The 18,917-nt window shown below is 40.8% G+C and overlaps 2 protein-coding genes across 2 annotated transcripts in view; one reads left to right on the top strand and one right to left on the bottom strand.

Moving 5' to 3' along the window:
* The window catches only part of LOC140246282 (pseudouridylate synthase PUS7L-like), a 113,483-nt gene extending 111,804 nt beyond the window's left edge, over positions 1–1,679 (bottom strand). Inside the window, exon 1 of the mRNA XM_072325747.1 lies at positions 693–1,679. Within this exon, the coding sequence (XP_072181848.1) occupies positions 693–1,629 (937 nt within the window). The 5' untranslated portion in view covers positions 1,630–1,679. The remainder of the gene's footprint in view (positions 1–692) is intronic.
* A 3,808-nt stretch (positions 1,680–5,487) lies between these two features.
* LOC140244440 (cilia- and flagella-associated protein 54-like) overlaps positions 5,488–18,917 on the top strand; it is a 65,836-nt gene continuing 52,406 nt past the window's right edge. The window contains exons 1-9 of the mRNA XM_072324081.1: positions 5,488–5,672; positions 10,544–10,649; positions 11,414–11,557; positions 11,900–12,071; positions 12,664–12,722; positions 13,325–13,468; positions 15,095–15,208; positions 15,698–15,796; positions 16,455–16,559. Of these exons, the coding sequence (XP_072180182.1) occupies positions 5,488–5,672; positions 10,544–10,649; positions 11,414–11,557; positions 11,900–12,071; positions 12,664–12,722; positions 13,325–13,468; positions 15,095–15,208; positions 15,698–15,796; positions 16,455–16,559 (1,128 nt within the window). The remainder of the gene's footprint in view (positions 5,673–10,543; positions 10,650–11,413; positions 11,558–11,899; positions 12,072–12,663; positions 12,723–13,324; positions 13,469–15,094; positions 15,209–15,697; positions 15,797–16,454; positions 16,560–18,917) is intronic.

Raw genomic sequence — 18,917 nt, forward strand, 5'->3', positions numbered from 1 at the left:
CACGGTATGTTACCAGCTTGCAAATGAACCTTAATCAATCGTATGTTACCCGTTAGAGAAATGCCTGACAAATTGTTGGTTAGGACATGTCACCGTCTTTTAATACTAAACAGGACGATCAAGGACTTAAAACCTCACCAGTAATCAAGGCATTAAAATAATGGTTTTATATCAGATCTGAACGCAAAACCACACAGTCCCCAGTTCCAGAACCAACCATGATTGATAGTCTCATCACCAGACTTTTAATGTGGAACAGAGTAGATGCACTTGCCAGCCAGTGATAAGTTTTGCCCATCTACTAGTATATGAATGTAATACACGATATGATAGTTTTTTTTTTTCTTTTTGCTCATGAGATTAAAAATAAATGTTCAGACATTTTAACTCAATTTTGCTTTGTGTGAATGTAGCTCAAAATTGTAGTATTCCACTAGCTATACAGATGACAAAATACACCAAAAGCTTATTGGCCGCAGATGGTATATTTCCAATCATTGCATGTTACTATGACACCATGGCATAGAATTTATATTCTGATGCAAAATCATATCAATGGGAAGCAAAATATCAGTACAAAACCTAACATTATTGAAACCTCCCTTCTAAGTTTTATCTAATGCAACAGTCACATGGATGATGCTTATAGGACAGATTTTTCCCTAATTTCATTCCCCTCGCCCAGCAGTTACCTGTAAAGACCACTGCACTGTCATCCCCATGCTGCTCTCCCCTTTTTCTCTTCTTGCGATCCTTAAACTTCTGCCTGAATCGCACCACAATGTCTTGGTCTTCCCCCGACTGACCGTCTCCAAACGTCTTAGTCTCCAGGAAAGATCCGTAGTGCTTGGCCACCAAACGATGCAAACAGGTCCTCTGATCTTTGGAGTTCACGCTGCCAAACGTGAATGTCCGTTCGCTCTCTCTCGCCTCAACGTATCTGATGAAGTCCAGCACTCGCGAGAGGGCAACTCTCGCTTCTTGGAACGCTAGAACTATGGGCTCTTGTGAGATGTGAATTTCTACTTCTCCACTATCAGGCACTTTGTGGTTCACTGTTCGTAGATGCGGGTACAGGTGTCGCACGAACCTGTGAATGATCGTCCGCGCATCCTTTCTGGTGAAAGTTCCCAAGTTGAGATCGGCTCCAAGGGGTTTGGGATTCTTCCCATCAGGAGGAACCTTTCCAGCTCTTCCCTCCTGTGCATAAGTGGATTGGAGAATTTCTAGTTCCATGGCTGCAAATTTTTGGAGCTCTGTCATCGCATCCGCCCCAAGAATTTGACATAGTTGTTTTTCTTGCTCTTCTGGTGTGTCAGACTGATATGATTCTGGCATTGAACATGAAGCAGATGCATGTGGGTCACTTTCATTATATTCCTCCTTGATGCTATCTTCTGTGATTTCTATACTGTTTTGGTCCATGATGTCACAGTCAAAAGCTGGCCGATGGCTGTGTCTCTCTTTCTGCAGACCCACCTCTCGACACACTTTGTCTTCATCCCTGCTTCCAACACATGCCAATTTTCCATCCTCTGAGATCTCGGTGACGACAAAGTCTTCAGGAAAACTCTTGATCCTACCCATGAAGCCCTCATGGGTGGACATGAAGTGTTCAATGCCAAACATGGTTACTCCCCACCTCACCTGGACAACAGCTAGCAGTGAGAATACCAGCAGTAGTGCTCGCAGTTGAAAGTTAAACTGCAAGAGAAATTAGTGGTAAAAAAGGGGGCAGTTGCAGGGGCTACACAGTACTAGGACCTGATTCAAATAGAACCATCATTGAATGTGATTAATACCCCCCACCTAAACCCGAAGGAGTTAACTTATTCCACAGTATTTTGGTATGTTTTTTCATTGAACAAAAAAGAGTGGTTAGCATGGCAATGCATTATTCAACATTGACAAAAGGTGTGTTTTGCTCATACACCGTTTCACTCGTATGGGAACCTGGTGGTCTGTGTATTAAGTCTATGGATATTTCAGTATTCAGAATGGAACTTGGGCTGTGGAATATAGGATTCAGGTCTCGTACGGAGTAGTATCGGGCTAAATTTCAACTTAAAATACTTACAATGAATAGTCCAATTATTGACAACAGGATACATTGATCATTAACATTTGGTTCCGCTAATACAATAGTCCATTTATGTCCAGTTTGACGACTTTAATCTATTAAATGATTCGGTCAAGAGGAATCTGTGAGGACAACAACTGCTCCGTACAACAGATTGAAACAGTATAGCCTTACCCTTATCATGCTTTATATTTGAGCAGGCACTCTTGCTGCGAGACATTGTGTGGCGCCCGATCGCTCTCTGCTGGTGGGCGCGTTTCACTCAAACCCTTTCGCTCGCCACTACACCATGCTACACAGAGAGCAGAAAATGGACCTTGTTCAAAGGCTAAGAACATTGTAACTCTAAATTTAACTGCTAAATGCTTATTCATATAGCAGGGCTGCCAACTCCCACGCATTGAGCGTACGTGAGATGAGACTCGCGCAATTCAACCAATTTTTACTGTCTCACTCTGATAAACGAAATCTCACGCTAAACCCCCAAAATGGAATGTACATGACTACAAAAATAAATATATCTCTAAATTCTCTGATATTCCGAATATCGATATGCCCAAGCCCAAAATTTCGAGATTTTCCCGCGCGGGTGTAAAGCTTAACCAATAATAATCCTTTTCGGTTCGCGCGCAAAGACGAGCTCCCTACGATTGGTTTCACGTGAGCGTAGCTTGTACTTTTGGCAAATTACAGTACATGTATGGCTATGACGTGTGCTTTACATCGCTTTACATACACTGACTGTGTACGTAGTATGGTTGGACCTACTATCCATCGACCGCCTAATGTTTATTTGCTTGATAAGAATATTTAACACTGAAATTCACGTAAAAAACTTGATCTACGTGATTGAGAAAATCCAGCACTATCAAATGCCGTTGTTCCCTTTTCGATTCGAAGTTTCAGTGCAAAAATATCGCCGTCGAACTTGCGTGGCCTCGTTTCAGCTCCCCGTGGTAAAGCTCCGCCGTTTTTGCATTGACAATGCACGCAAACCGACTTGTATTGAACACCGTGTTGTACAAAGTTTTTTAGAAACTTCCATAGACATTACATTACGATTCGGGGAAAATATTCATTCGAAATTTTGTCCTTGATTAGAACCATTAATGAACAGTGAATTTTCGCGTTTTCCCACACCATCCTCATCAATGGTCAAAGACAATCCATTTTTATGTGCTCTGCGCGCAGTGAAGTGCGTACTAAGCGTCCTGTGCGCCAATGTATACGCGGTCGTTTCAATAAGGGTGGTCGATATGTAGTAGGGCTACTATATATAGTATACGTACGACCGCACAGCAGGCCGCCAGGCGCTAGCCAGGAGGTCGCTTCGCTCCCTCTTAGTGTCTCATGCCAAACTCTCACTCAAGGTTGGCAGCCCTGATATAGCTGATGCGCAAAGTGCCATGTATGCAAAAGCTAAAAATTAAATAAAGGTTGCAATTGCATCAAAAAATGAATGAATGAACAGGAGGTATGGAGATGAACTTGTACTTGTAATTTAACAGTTAGTCGTATTAAAAATTACTCATAGAAAAACATTGTTTCATTATTCAAGACCAGAACAATCTGAAAATGTGGAAGTGCGCAACTTGTATTGATTCTTTTAATTTAACATGATTTCTAGATATGGAACGTAGGCCCCTAGATCTATATCAGTTCGGGAAACCCACTCACAAGGGGGGCCCCTCCTTATAAGTAACCCGTCCCCCTTATAAGTAACCCCGTCCCCCTTGTAAGTAACCCCCGGGGCACCCCTTATAAGGAGTCTCCACGCTTTTTTGCAATGCAACGCGAAAATGAAAGGATGTGCGGCAATTCGCTTGATTATGTCCATAAAGCTTCACAAGTTTCCTAGTTACTCACGAAATTTGAGCAAAATCGGTTCGAGGCATCATATCTAAAATCATGGATTTAAATGCGATGTCAAACGACCCATGCGAATGCTGAAATGCGAGCGATTTAATACTGGCGTGAGTGTCGCCAGGCGCGGCGGCGCGGCAATGCTTGAGTGCAGACGTGGCGACTGAGTACGGAGACTTTCGTTCATAGGCCACCTGAATGAACGAAAGTCTCCGCACTCAGTCGCCACGTCTGCACTCAAGCATTGCCGCGCCGCCGCGCCTGGCGACACTCACGCCAGTAATCGCTCGCATTTCAGCATTCGCATGGGTCGTTTGACATCGCATTTAAATCCATGATTTTAGATATGATGTCTCGAACCGATTTTGCTCAAATTTCGTGAGTAACTAGGAAACTTGTGAAGCTTTATGGACATAATCAAGCGAATTGCCGCAGTCCTTTCATTTTCGCGTTGCATTGCAAAAAAACGTGGAGACTCCTTATAAGGGGTGCCCCGGGGGTTACTTATAAGGGGGACGGGGTTACTTATAAGGGGGACGGGTTACTTATAAGGAGGGGCCCCCCTTGTGAGTGGGTTTCCCGAACTGATATCATTACTACCTTAGCCATTGCTGGTAAACTTTACAGGTGCTTAAATTTGTGTTTCTATAGACTCAGGACGCTCCCACAGTAAATAATAACCCTAAGTGGCTATGCCTAACTGTAGTGTTAATGTTTACATTCTTTTTTACAGGTGATAAATTACAGGAGGAGGCAGGCCTACCTTGCCAACTTGTCAAGTTGTAATTTACCGCCTTCGAAGTCCGCTGTCAGTGGTCAGGCTGTCGGCGCTGACACTTCCGTCTTCGGCCTTTGACTTTGCAAAGGGCTTTGGCTGCAAGAGTCTGCTAGCTTTTGGCAAACTGGATGGGAGATGGGAATTGGAAGTTTACCGCGTTTGACGTTATACAGCCTGTACAGTCTAATGTTTAATAGTCTTTAGATTGACGAAAATTATGCCTGGAGCTGTGCTTCTATGGTCGTCCATGCGCACGCATACGTATGCACGTGTAACGGAGCAGAGCTAGCTCTATGCAGGGAGGTCTCTCACACCTCCCTGCTCTATGCGGATGAGGAGTCAGCCAGCACCCTGCCCTGGATGCCTGGCATGCCTGGCGCATCTCTTCAGCATACTACTAGCACGACGATTGTTTGTTTCATCAGTCTGCTAGTATGCGCATGCTTGCGGTTGCATCTTTCTACACTGGGCACTGAGCTCACAGACTGTGTGTGTGTTATGTCCGGATAATTTTGGACGAATTCATTTTTACTAGCGATGATTTCTGTTTCTTCTTAAATAGAATTATCAAAATATAGCAATCAGCAAAGTCAAATCACTAACCTACATGAATAGAATTAGCTTTTGATTAACAAACTTACATATTCACCGATTTTTTTTTGAAAATATTCGATATTAGCAGTAGAAATACTAGTAGTATATTGGAATATTAGGATTCTCCCCCATATCAGAATGGAGAGGACCCTAGCAACTGAATAGTATCAAGATGGCGCTGATGTTGCAGCACAAAGCGTCTAAATCTGTCGCTCAACCTGCATCAAAATACTACATAGGCGACAAAAATCCTGTCATAAATGCGTTTGAGGAAGACTACAAATTATTCATTCAGTTTATGAAAAAGAGATGCGCTCCTGGATACAAGAAAAAAGATGAAGAGCCGTACGCGAGAGGGTAAGAAACTAAGTAATTGCCAACCGCACACGCTCAGTCCCATATATTCTTAACTGTGTTTGTTGTTCGTTGCTGTACATGTAGACCTAATGTAATGCACTTGTCAATTGAAGTCCCGACCCATGGGTACCCGGGGATGGCCGGGACTTGCAACCAAGTTGGGCGGGGATTTCAGCATTTTTTTCGCCCGGGTGGGTCGGGAATAGACCGGGCTTTGTAGGGGGAAATTCACTTAATTTGCCCCGGTGGGCCGGGGATGTATACTTGGGTGACCCGCACCTCGTCATAGTTAATGTTTGCGCATATTTGAATCACATTTCGCCACTGAAATTCTTTGAAATTCATCTCACATACAGGAAAAATGCTGAAATTTCCAATGGAATCACAAGCTCACTGATCGATATCGAAAATTTGCAGCTATCGTCGTCAAACGCGAACGATGCAAAAAAGTTGCGCGCTAGGGAAGGGGCCCGCAACTCGTCACCTGCGCTCCCATAGACAAAGCACGTAAAAGACGTGTGCGGGTGACCGTGATGCTCCCATAGACATACACGTAAAAGATGCGTGCGGGGACAGTGGTGATACTTTACACGTAGTGTCCTATTCCGATTAAAATTTCAGATTTTTGCGAAAAACTGTTCGGTTTTCACCAAAATTTGCTTGGTTGTGGTAGCCCTGCCAAGTTTCAAGCGTACTGAACACAGTCCCGGGCATAAATTTTTGTTGATGCGCTTAAAACAATTTTAATCGGGGTGACGGTATTCGGGCCCCTGACGAGGTGCGGGCACCTCACTATACCGGGGTGTTGTCGGGGGAAATTCAATTATTTTGCCCCGGTGGGTCGGGAATGGACCGGGGTTTGTCGGGGGAGATTCACTTATTTTGCCCCGGTGGGTGGGGAATAAACCGGGGTTTGTCGGGGGAAATTCGCTCCAACCAAATAGCAGGCATTTGGGGCGGGAATTTTGGCCGGGATTGAGCCAGATTTTGCTTGAGAGTTGATTATGACTTGTACCATTTCCAGTACGGTAATGTGACCATAAATTATTTCGCTTGACTAGCAATTCCCTGCTATTGAGAACTCCGTAATGTTGCCCAAAAGTTGCGTAAACGCATGAATCACGTAAAGAGCCTAGCGCGAAACATGCGCGATTTGCGCATTTCATGAATTTTTCTGACGTGGAACCTTCGATCGTATTGTCCACGGATGTGCGCCGGATCGGCGCTTTACGCGATTCCACGCGGGCGGGCTCGGTCACACTGCCCAAAAGTTGCGTAATTGCATAAATCACGTACCGGTAACTAAGAAATTTGGTTTTGTGTGCGTGTCCGTCGAGAATTTTACCATTTTCGCTGATTTACGCAATGAAAAATCACCGATGAATTGTGCAAGAACTACGGAAAGATCACGCAAAAATATAGCGCCACAATCATACGTGAGTTGTTACTAATGTTAGTGATACATTAGTGATTCCTCGATCAGTATTTCGTGAGTATTTACCGTGTTCTGTTAGAGATACATAGGCCTACGCTAATATCTTTTTTTTTCAGTGATTTTCAGTGATACGTAGGTGTTTCAAGCGCGAAACATGCGTCATTATTTATAGTCTGCTTTTTTGTCAGTGGAGAGTCGTTGGTGAACGCGATAGCGGCAACATTTTTGCGAACAATCGCTGATATTCCACGCATATTTCGCGCATTGTTCGCGTAAGAACCACGCAAACTACGCAAAAATTACGTAAAACAGCGCAATACTGTGTAAAATTTTTACGCGAAGCCGAGTTTTGAGCTCCTCAAAACATGGAATTGCGTAAAGTGCCGATCCGGCGCACATCGGCTGACAACTACGAAGGTTCAAAATTGTAGACAAACTCATGAAATGCGCAAATCGCGTATCGTATGGCGTAAAATAAGGCTCGAATTTCTTACGTGATTCATGCGTTTACGTGACTTTTGGGGAGTGTGACAGGTCCTCAAAAGCCAGGTTTTTGAGCAGCTCAAAACTCGGCTTCGTGTAAAAGTTTACACACTTCTAGGCAGTATTGCGCTGTTTTAGTTTTTACGTAATTTTTGCGTAGTTTGCGTTGTTCTTACGCGAACAACGCGCAAAATATGCGTGGAATATCAGTGATCGTTTGCGAAAATGTTGCCGCTATCACGTTTATGTGCGATTCATACGCAGTTAATTGTGATAAAGCGCAGATTATGCGTGATTTTCCGTGGACCTCTGTCGTCAGGCGTCGCGCACAATCACGAATTCGCCCTATTTGGGGCCTTTGCGTGCCTATAAATGCGCTGATTAATGATTTTTGAGTGATATTTCTGTAGTTCTTGCGCAATTCATCAGTGATTTTCATCGCGTAAATCAGCAAAAATTCTCAACGGACAAGCACGCGCAAAACCAAATTTCTTGCGTGATGCACGCAAACTTACGCGACTTTTGGGCAGTGTGACCGGGCCTTGAGGGTCGGGACTTGGCCGGGGATTTATATACAAATATGCCCGACTTGTCGGGGACTTGGCCGGGGATTTCTGCACAAATATTGCCCGGACTGTCGGGGAATTGGCCGGGGATTTCAACTTCAATTTTGCCCGGCCTGCCGGGGACTTAGCGGGGGATTTCCGTGAAAATTTTGCCCGACCTGTCGGAGACTTGGCCGGGACTTGGCCGGGTAGTGTAACTCCCAAAATTGCAAGTGGGATGCAAGTCCCAGCCATCCCCGGGTACCCATGGGCCGGGACTACAATTGACAATGTGCATAACTACACGCAGCCGCTGTCACTTCGCGACAGCGGCTGCACCTCTACTCCTTCGCAGACGTTGTTATTTTCAGCGGTGGGTGTACGTTTCCTTCATAATCGTGGAAAACTAAAATATAAGGAATCCCCGTAATCTATGATAATCATTCAATAATCGGTAATATGCGTATTTTTTTTAATTACGTCAAAAACCCACTGAAATCCGTCCTTAAAATCAGGTCTGTAAGCGTCCGTATTGCTTCACTCCTCATCTTCTGCGTGTTATTGAATAGCAATCACTCTCCTATACTACAACGTAGCTAGTCGGAGCGGAAGTGGATGAGCTAGTCTGAGCGGAAGTGACGTCAAATCATGAGAGCAGCACGCGTGGAAATGCATGTACGTAGAAGACGACAAGCTTTACTAAAATCTACGTAACACAAGAAACGCACGGGCGTACGTAAAATGCTACCACGGTCGGGTTGAGCGTTCGTGGTAGTTCGTTGCTTTTGTGAGTCATCGCACAATCTACTACGAAAAATTCAACAATAAAGTTTGGATACCAACAAAACACCAAATTCAACTCAACCATCACGTAATCAGCAAAATACGATATAGGTGGGTGGTATTACTGTTAAAATCAAACAAAATAAAAGACATTTTTGTGGTCTTGCCGTCAAAAGCGACGGTCGTTTACAACGTAACATACAGACCCCTAGTATAGACGTAAAAGATAGGTGTCCAACACATCCATATCGACACTGTAGCTGTACATTGAAACCAACCCCTTCCCTTCTTGGCTTCTTCTGTTTGCTGCATTGCACGTATGTAGATTCTACACTGACTAGATCTAGAGTGCTGGAGTAGGTTTAACTGTTTTTAGGGATCTACAGGACGAACATTCACGCATGACTTGAGACTAACTTATATACACAGCCCAGTCGCTGTATAAATAGCGACAGGGCTGTGCCGGAGCGGCCCACAACACAGAGCAAGCTCAGCGGGAATTGTACGATCGCGTTGAGTTTGATACTTTACATTGTACATCATTTTTTTTGTAACCTCAAACTCATTAAATGTAATCTTCATTAATGATACTACATACATGTAGCTATGTTATCGATATTGACATAAGAATAGATCTAGACATTTCACAACTTACCGAAAATGAAGATTATATGCAGCATGTGCGATCGGTACATCAGAGTGATAATTGGGAGTTCATGCGATCTGAATGCACTTTTAAAGGTCAAATCTTTATAAGTTTTGTAATTGTGTTGTGGCTCCCCGATGTGATGGCGAGGCCCCACCTATCTGACGCACGGCGTCTGGTCGGGCTAGCATGAGACTTGAGTACATGCAGTGGTTTTGCATTCTTCGCTATCACTGGGGATGTGACTGCTAACATGTTCAATTTTCTAGACTTCTACAAAATTAGATGATCTAGTAGAGTAAAACCCCAGTTTTTGGCGATCGTTAACTGGCTGTTAACAATCGTCCCATCACTGTACAGGCATGCTAACCTGGAAACATTAAACTGCACATTACTTGATTAACTTGAATATAAGACCATTCTGAAGCAAATAATTTTCACACAACAATAGATATATAATGTACTCTTAAATGAATCCCACAAGGATTGGAACAATCATCTCCCAGCATTCCCACTGAGCAGTTACTGGCCATCCCCTTTAAGTGTCCGAAAACTACTCTATATCTACAACAATGTAGATAGAAAACCCTCTTTAAGTTTATGTTAATATGCCACGGATACCCTTTGTTGCTTGTATTCTGTATTCCCATCTCGCCGATAAAAAGTTCAAAGTGACATCTTTGTAGTTACAGTGTACATGTAGCTGTGCATGTGTACTTGTTTTTTTTTTTTTTTTAGAATTAGTTAAGCAAGGCAAGCCCCCCATGATTTGACCATAATGCTGTCCAAAATTTGACCCCCTTCTACATGCAAATCTTTTGTGTTTGCATGTGGTCAAATTTTGGCATGGGAGGTCTAACCTTGGTATTTTTACTTTACTGGTGCTTGGTAATGACTAATTATGAACACTCACATATAGATAGTGCTAGTCTGATTCATTTACTCTGATTCATATTGAATCTTTTCTTTCCTTTTTCAGGCCCAACACTTTGTTTTCCCTGTGGAACAACTATGAAGCCAGACTACCACCTACTTACTATCAGAGGAAAGTCATTGAGATGGGAGATTTTCTTGTGTCATTGAAGGTAACTTTTATGAAAAGCTCTAGCCTCTACACTTGACCTTGCAGGATGTCAAATGAAAACTTGCATCATTTCCCTTCATTACCTCAGAACATGTCTAGTCTTAAGTATTTCATTGATCTTAATTCTGATCTATAATACATACCAACTAGGATCTAGATGACATCCAAAAGCTCTTGATCCATGTATCAACATACGGTTACAGTAAGTGTTCACTCTTTCAAATTCATTGATGTCATATGCCTAGAACATTGTTGTACTGTTGGATGGTTCAGGGTACCGTTTCATGAAAGTCGTCAGCCCTGGCAAGTTTTCAGTCTCTAGCAATCACCATAATATTGTAGTAACAGTCAGTGGCCGAGCTTCACAGGCAATCAAAACCAAGGATTTTAGGAAATCATCAGAGCCTTACAGCATGTCAGGGCCGACAACTTTCATGAAACGGTGCCGTGATTTACGACTGGCAATCAGCAAAAGCTCAGAGACATGAAAATATCAAGCATTAACACTCTCAATCAGAATCTTTTATGCTGCCATACACCTACACTTGTACTTTTAGACATGTAGCTGTAAATAGTAAACACCCTTTGTGTCAGCAATTTGTACATGGGGAACTGCCCAGTAAAGGGATGTGGTGTGGGCAGACTTTCCCTATTTGATTAAAAACCAGATGTAAATCAGTGAAAAAAAGCTGTGTTGCTTCTGTGAAGTGTTTCAGAAACAATGTGCCACACAGGATAGCTGGATCTTTTTTCCCTGTCATACAGGAGTACAACCTTGCTGTCTGGCAGTGCTATGGCCGTTACCTGGACCAGTTTGGAGACCAGCACATAGAGGACATTGTTGACATCAAGACGGTGAAAGAGATCTTCTTCCCAGATGGTTTGGAGACGGACAATGCGAGCTTGACCGTAAGTAGCTTTATTTCCCTCCTACTTCTCATATAGATACATACTTTTCCTATCTGTGAATTAAAGAGTGAGGAATATGCTTTCTCAGAAACAACAGTATTGTAGGTACATGCAGTTATGCAGTTGTTAATGCTCCCCAGGCTTTGAAAATGTACGTGTCTCAACTTTTTCTTCACTTTTGAATAGAATGAGTGACTGTATAAATGGGTGAGTGAGTTAATCCCACACAATGTTATTCTTTGTGCTAATGCTATGTGTCCCAGTATGCAAATCTCAGACATGTGTTTGTTATGAAGTTTCATTCTGTTGATCAGATATATGTCCATCATTTTTCGTTTCCAGTTTCGGGCGCTGTATGGAAAGAGCATATGCAATTACCAGCTAGTCTTGATGACAGACCCCAAGCTGCAGAACACCCAGTCGGTAGGGTTGTGTCTGAAGATCCTGGCCTTTCTCAGACTCATTACCCAGGTGGTCTTGCCTCGAGAGCCCCTCTGCTGGTTGGTTTACAATGGTACGTACAATGTAGGCTCCCTCCTTTTTTCATTGGAGGGTACTTGTATTTGTGTCTCTTAAAGGGATGGTATAGTATTGGTTGAGGCGAGTATTCAGCTTAAAACTTTTTGCAAGATATTTAGAAACCACTTTATAAAATGTTAAAGAAATGTGCAATTCCAAGAGGAATGTAAAGTTTATTTGATAAAAATGGGTTTTTAAATGGCTGAGATATCCAAAAACAAATTAAAACAAAGCAATCCTAGTAAAAGAAGGGTCCCACCTTTTATTTGGACGCTTCGTTTTGGATATCTCAACTATTGTAAAACCAATTTTCATCAAATAAGCTTACAATTCCTCTTAGAATTAGAATCATACTCTTTCCTTTCATATTTCAAAAGAGGTTTCTAATTATCTAAAAAAATCATCATAAAAAAAAAAAAAACTTTGGAAACCAGAAGCTCCATCTCAACTGAAACTGTACATGTACATCCCTTTAATGTTTCTCTTGTCTGAACTATGAATCAAGATATCTGTTGACTTGCTCATGGCTATATCATAAGAAAATTGAATAGATAGCCTCATCTCCTGTTTTTGATACTTTTCCACAGGTACCATCCATATCTACAGCGTCTCCAGACATTTGATGACCCTGGGGCACTCGGCACAGGTATGTGTACTCAACACATAGTACTTCTGACTCTATTTCCTCACTGTATGAAAAAAAGAAGAAGTGTGAAATGGAACTGAAAGTTAGAATAAAACACAGAATATCTGCATTGGTTTGTTTTTGCATCTTATTTTCATACTTTAGGAGACTCCCATTACAATTTTGCTTAAACTTTGCACAAGTGAGTTTTGTTTTTTTTTAATTGTTGTTTCTTTTTCATCATCTCAGCCCTGCTTCTATTTTCAAGCCCATACATAGATATTGGTACATGACATAAGTGATGAGCATTGCAACTTAAATGCATGAAAAAAAATTATATATATATATATATATATATATATAATATATATATATATATATATTGGGAAACTTCACAATATCATTTGTTATTTATGGATGCTTGGATGTTTCAGTTATCAAGCTAGTTTTTGTTTATGAGTATTTGCAAGTATGATCACCTCTTAATTCTTACCCTTGCAAGCTCACAAATTCTAAGGTAATTTATAACTGCATTGCTTGTCTTTGTGCAGTAGCAATATAAACAAAAGACAGTGCTTAGGTAATACATATTTTGGAGTGTTAATGCTGCTTGGTTTGTACAGGTTCTGGAATTCCTGCTCTGGGCGTGTATGTGCATGGAGAACTCCATCCCCCTGATGTCTGTGCGTTACCTCCAGTGGAGAACCACTCTTTACACAGCTGTCTGCCAGTGCTACTTCGACTGCAAGGCTCCTCAGCAAGCAGAAGTGAGTGATGTGTTTGACCATATTAATTCTGCAAGGAGATGGTTTTAATTTTCTTTATCTACTTTGTCATGGCAGAATTAGAAAATAAAAATCACACATCGTCACTGGCACGACAAGACCTCGAATGTACAAAATGTTAAGTGTTCAGGAGAACCAGTAAGTATGGTAGCCAAAGCACTACAATGGGATAGCCTTTCCTTTGACATGTCATGGTGGCTTCTTTTTTGAGGTAAGACAGCTAGGATTTGGACGGGACATCACTTAAAGGACAAGTTCACCTTCATAGACATGTGGCTTGGGTGAATGCAGCAATATTAGTAGAACACATCAGTGAGAGTTTGAGGAAATTTGGACAATCCGTTCAAAAGTTATGAACTTTTGAAGTTTCTGCTCACTCAAGGCTGGATGAGAAGACTACTATAGCTTGTGATGTCACATGTGTACAATGATATAAAGAAAGAATAAAAGAAAATTAACGTATTTTCATTTTTCTCACATAACAAAAGAACACTTGACCTCTCTCTTTCAGAAGGCAAGGGGAATAATATTACCCTTAACATATGATGCATCACGCGTTACCCCGGGGTACCGTAGTACCCCGGGTAACCGCGTTGTGTAGCGCCACTTCACGTCCACTCGAGGACAGCCAGAGAAAAATTCATGCACTGTGTGTGCGTGTACATGTACATTAGTCATTCCCATGCCACTGCATGTTATACTATGCGTGCATGGAAGCTGCGATACCACTAGCGTGTGCTTTAGTGCAGTGCAGTGCAGTGGCTAGCGCGCGCTAGCTCCAGCAACAAAATCATTTCCTCTTTTTTGGCACCCAGGGTACAACCTTTTTAAAAAAATAAATAATTCAACAAAATGGCTGATTTTTGTTTGGTACCCCAGGATACCATTTATGTCATCATATGTCAGTAACAAGTTGAAGAAATTTGCACTTTATTCAAAAAGGGAAGTTTTGTGAAATTCTCTTTTTATTTTCTTTATATCGTTGTACGCATATGACATCATAAATGGTAGTAGTCTTCTCATCCAGCAGTGACTGCGCAGATAGTTTAAAATTTCGTAACTTTTTAACGGATTGTCCGATTTTCCCCAAACTTTCACTGATGTTTTCTACTAGTATTGTTGCATTCTCTCAAGCCACATGTATATGAAGGTGAACTTGTCCTTTAACTGATTACATCCATGACCATTAATCCAGAAAAAGTTATTTTCACCAAAATTTCAGTTACAAGGTTTTGTCTCCCCAGCAGCAATATGTGTATATTTCTCTTCTGATTATGTGTGACTATTCTATGTAGTGTGTTGTTGTGTTACCATTTGTTATCCTCTCATGTATTTGGACAGATCTCTTTTTTATTATTTTGGTGGTTTTTTTTGTAACTCACCCACTGTTTTTATGTAGAGTTGATTTTGTATGCTTTTATGGACTGACTCTTGTTTTATGTGTGCACGTGATCAATGTTAGTATCGTTCTTCCTCTTGACGGTTAGGTGTATTTTGTATTGCTGAAAACAATGTCTGTTGGTTGGTAGTTTCGTCTTGTTGCTGTTCTTTTCAATATCCTCAATTCCATTATCATTGTTATTATTACTTTTCTTTCTTTTTGCCTAGAACTTTGCCCGCCGTGCTCTGAGCAAGGTGAATGAGCTGAGCCAGTTAGAGAAGATCAGCTCTGCCCCACCCAGTGTGGAGGTTGAGATGGTTTTCAGACAAGCCACAGTCAAGGTAATTGGTTTGTCAGTGAAGTTATTGTATTTACCGTATCATTTATATCCACTTCTGTAGACTCTAACATTTTTGTTGTACAATTAACACTGTACATCTTCAATCTGTCAAACATATCTATGATTATACATAAGACTGAATTTCAGTTTGGATGTGCACTTACAATGTATACACATTTATCTGTTAATCTTGTCAGTAAGAATCTGCAAGACGGGGGGGGGGGGGGGGGGGATCATAGTTTGCATTATAACTCATTTATTGTAACCCTCATAGTAGACTTATGTAATAATTGTGTGATGAATCATTAGTGTATGACTGAAATATATGTGTAAGCTGTGCAAGTGTCATACCTTTTGATTGTCAGCTTGTCATCATGATGTACAGATGTCTTTTGTTTGATCATTTGCTAGTGATCATCATGTTTCAGAGAAGTATACTGTGTGACTTAGAAGGACTTTATACTTGACTGTTTTCACTTCTGATTGGCAGCTTGGCATCATGGTGTACAGACGATCCGTGTTTGATCGGAAACGACCCAAGGGCCTCCTTCGTCCCAAGACCAGGAGCAATGTGAAAGATTCTCAATCGGTGAGTGATTCAATGTAAAATCCAGTTGCAGACATAGATCACACCACAGCTTACAGGAACTGGGTTGATCTTTATCATTTGAAGGTTAAAACTAAAAAGCACTTTTTTTTTCCTGATCCGAAATTTTTATTCCATGTAGTTTTGAGATTCATAAGAAATATCAATAAGAATATTTGATTGCCTCTTGGAAGCTTAGAATATTGACAGATTGCTGAGATAGATAGTAATTAGATATGAATAATAGGCAGAGCTGTATCCTATGTGGGATGCATGATTCCCCATACAGAAAAAGAAAAATCTAACAAAAATGTTTGTACAACATAATATTTTGAGTGAAACTTTTACGGAGCGTGATATTCCAAACTGAGAAAGAGGAAATGTACAAGTTGGAAAGAATTCTAATTTATTGTATTATTGTGTTGCATGCTTCGGAGTATTTGACTGCAAGGTTGCTGACCCCTCAAAAACGGCAGTGATTTGCTATGTTTGGACTTTTTCCTTTTTCTTCATTATTCAATGTATGCTTATCAATATACAGTGAAAGGTAAATCGGGGTACGCTATTAAGTTCCATGAGATTTTGTGTGAATCGTGAGAGACGAATCAATGTAATGTTTGGATTGTGAATATGATTTGACCACAAACAATGCACCCCTTAGCCCACGGAGGTACGCACTGTCACCTTGGTTGCCAGTGATGGACGCCTCATTTGGCACAAAACAACCAAACAGCGACTCGATGACCTTGTTAAGAAACAGGGGAACGTAAGTAGACTGGGTTTCAGAACGCCTACCACTACTCACATCCTCACTGAGTGCTGATCAAAACACAGCTGTTAACATCCACTTCACATCGGTTTGCTGTGAGCTTGATTGTCTCGTGCTTGTCAGTATCATGGACTTTTGCTGGTGTAAACTAATTTTGTCATATTGTCAGCTATCTAATCCGTAAGGCATCCTGTTTAATGTAAGTATTTTTGTCCATAAACCTTTCAATTTTGTGTTGGTGCCTGTATGCGATGTAACTCATATCTACAAAAACGGACAACATATTCGAGCATTTATCACTTATAGATAAAAACAGTTTACCATTGTGTATTACCGGCATAGTATGTCAGAGTTCGACTAGATCTTGCTTAGTAAGACATTACGCTATTCTCTTTACGATGTTGTTGCCTCATGTGAGGTATAACTGCAGAGAGAGAACTTTTTTTCTTCTTTTTTTTTTGTCAGGGTGCACATGCATTGTTTAACATGATTAGCATATAAAATATTACGTATTTCAGAATATATCATGCCTCATCTCATTTGCTGCATATAGATTATTGTTCAGTATGTGGGAATGATTGTCACGTAAGTACAGTAAAGGGATTTATGGTAGCGTCAAGGCAGTTGTCTTTTGTTAGTTAAAAAAAAACCAACAACAACAACAACAACAACAACAAACCAACAACTTAGAATTCTAACTTAGAATTGTTGCAAGTTGATTTTGTCCCTTATGGATGTACATCTTAAGTGAGTATGTACATCTTAAGTGAGTATGTGACTTACTCCATTTTTTTTTTCTTGTCACTTCCAACCTTTATTTTCAAGCCTCAAGTACCTAGGAAAACTGAAACTTAACCCTAAAAAGACTGGGCTATTTTGGTAGCTCGAAAGACTGGGGGGGGGCCTAAAGGGCCCCCCCTTAAGATCTCGGCCGTGGATCGCGCGATTGCAGCAGAAATTTGCACAATGGTAGTGTGCGATGTAATCTACAAGATCGTATATTTAAATTTTACAAAATAGTCTTCTTTTATTTTATTTTTATTAATTATGCTAATTTATGCAAGAAATCAGACTCTTTGATCTAAATCAGTAAATAAAGCTCCAAAAGTGCTCATTTTTGGTCTAATTATTCTTTGTGGCATTCTTAGCAAATGTACTTGAAAAAAAATTCGGTATCAAAATCAATTTGTTATTTATTTTATTGTTTTATGAATTTCTTATGTATTTCTTTGTTTTTTCGACCTTTTGTTTTTGTTTTTTCGACCTTTTGTTTTTGTTTTTTTTTAAACAAAATTTGTGACAGACACTTTTTAAAGCATAATACTCCTAAAACAAATTAATTTTAGCCATTGAGAGTAAAAATAAGCATATTTGTATGAACCATGTGAAAAAACTCAATTTGCATTGACTTTGTACCCAAAATCACATTTTTGAGCCATTTTCGGCCTCACGTGCATGTACAAAAAGTTATGTAACTTCAGAACCGTACCCCCGGGCGTCACAAATTTGGTGTCAAAATGTGCGGGAAACTCGAAAGAAAAAAGTCATAGAGCATCGCGGCAAGAGCATTGCGCGTTGCAGAGTTATCGCGCGAAATGTCGAGGGGGGGCCTTTTAGGCCCCCCCCCCCCCAGTCTTTTTAGGGTTAATGCAGGCAAACAGTATTGAAGGACATAAGCCTGATTCAGTAGTCAGAAAAACCATCACATATGCCTCTTAAAAGACACTTCACTGACATAGAAGATAGAACATGATGTATTTTAGATTGAGCATTATGAATTTCAAGCCAGTCAACTTCAACATGATGTATTCCTTCAGGCTGTCATTATTGCTTATCTTTCTTTGATTTACAATGTATGTAATACAACAAAATTACTGATATATCTGTGCTTTTATGAATTGTTTTCTTTGAGGGAGTATCAATCTGGATTAATACAGGTTTTATATCAAAGTTTGCAAATGTAAACATGCTGGCACTGAAAATGTGACGTGTATTACAGGTATCAATGTTGATTGTCACTATTAACGACAGTGTGTGTGTGTCATTAACCACATTCAATCTTCACAAGTTCACTTATGCTATCATTATACACAACAACATGCTGTTTAGTAGTGTGTAAATGTTCACTTTGATATTCTAATCATAAAGAAACCATGAAACCAATAAGAAATTGCGCACTCATTAAGGCTTATATGGCCTTGTTGTGAAGTACATAACACTATCTTAGGTGTGTATTATAGAATGGGTAGCGCGACTCCTGTGATCTTATTGGTCAGGAGCTATGTGTTGTTTTTTTACTGGCCGCACGCTGCGTCACAGTGGTAAACATGTTATCGTGCACTTGTAGCAAGAGTA

The sequence above is a fragment of the Diadema setosum genome, chromosome 2 (genome assembly GCF_964275005.1).
Source record: "Diadema setosum chromosome 2, eeDiaSeto1, whole genome shotgun sequence".
Lineage (NCBI taxonomy): Eukaryota > Metazoa > Echinodermata > Echinoidea > Diadematoida > Diadematidae > Diadema > Diadema setosum.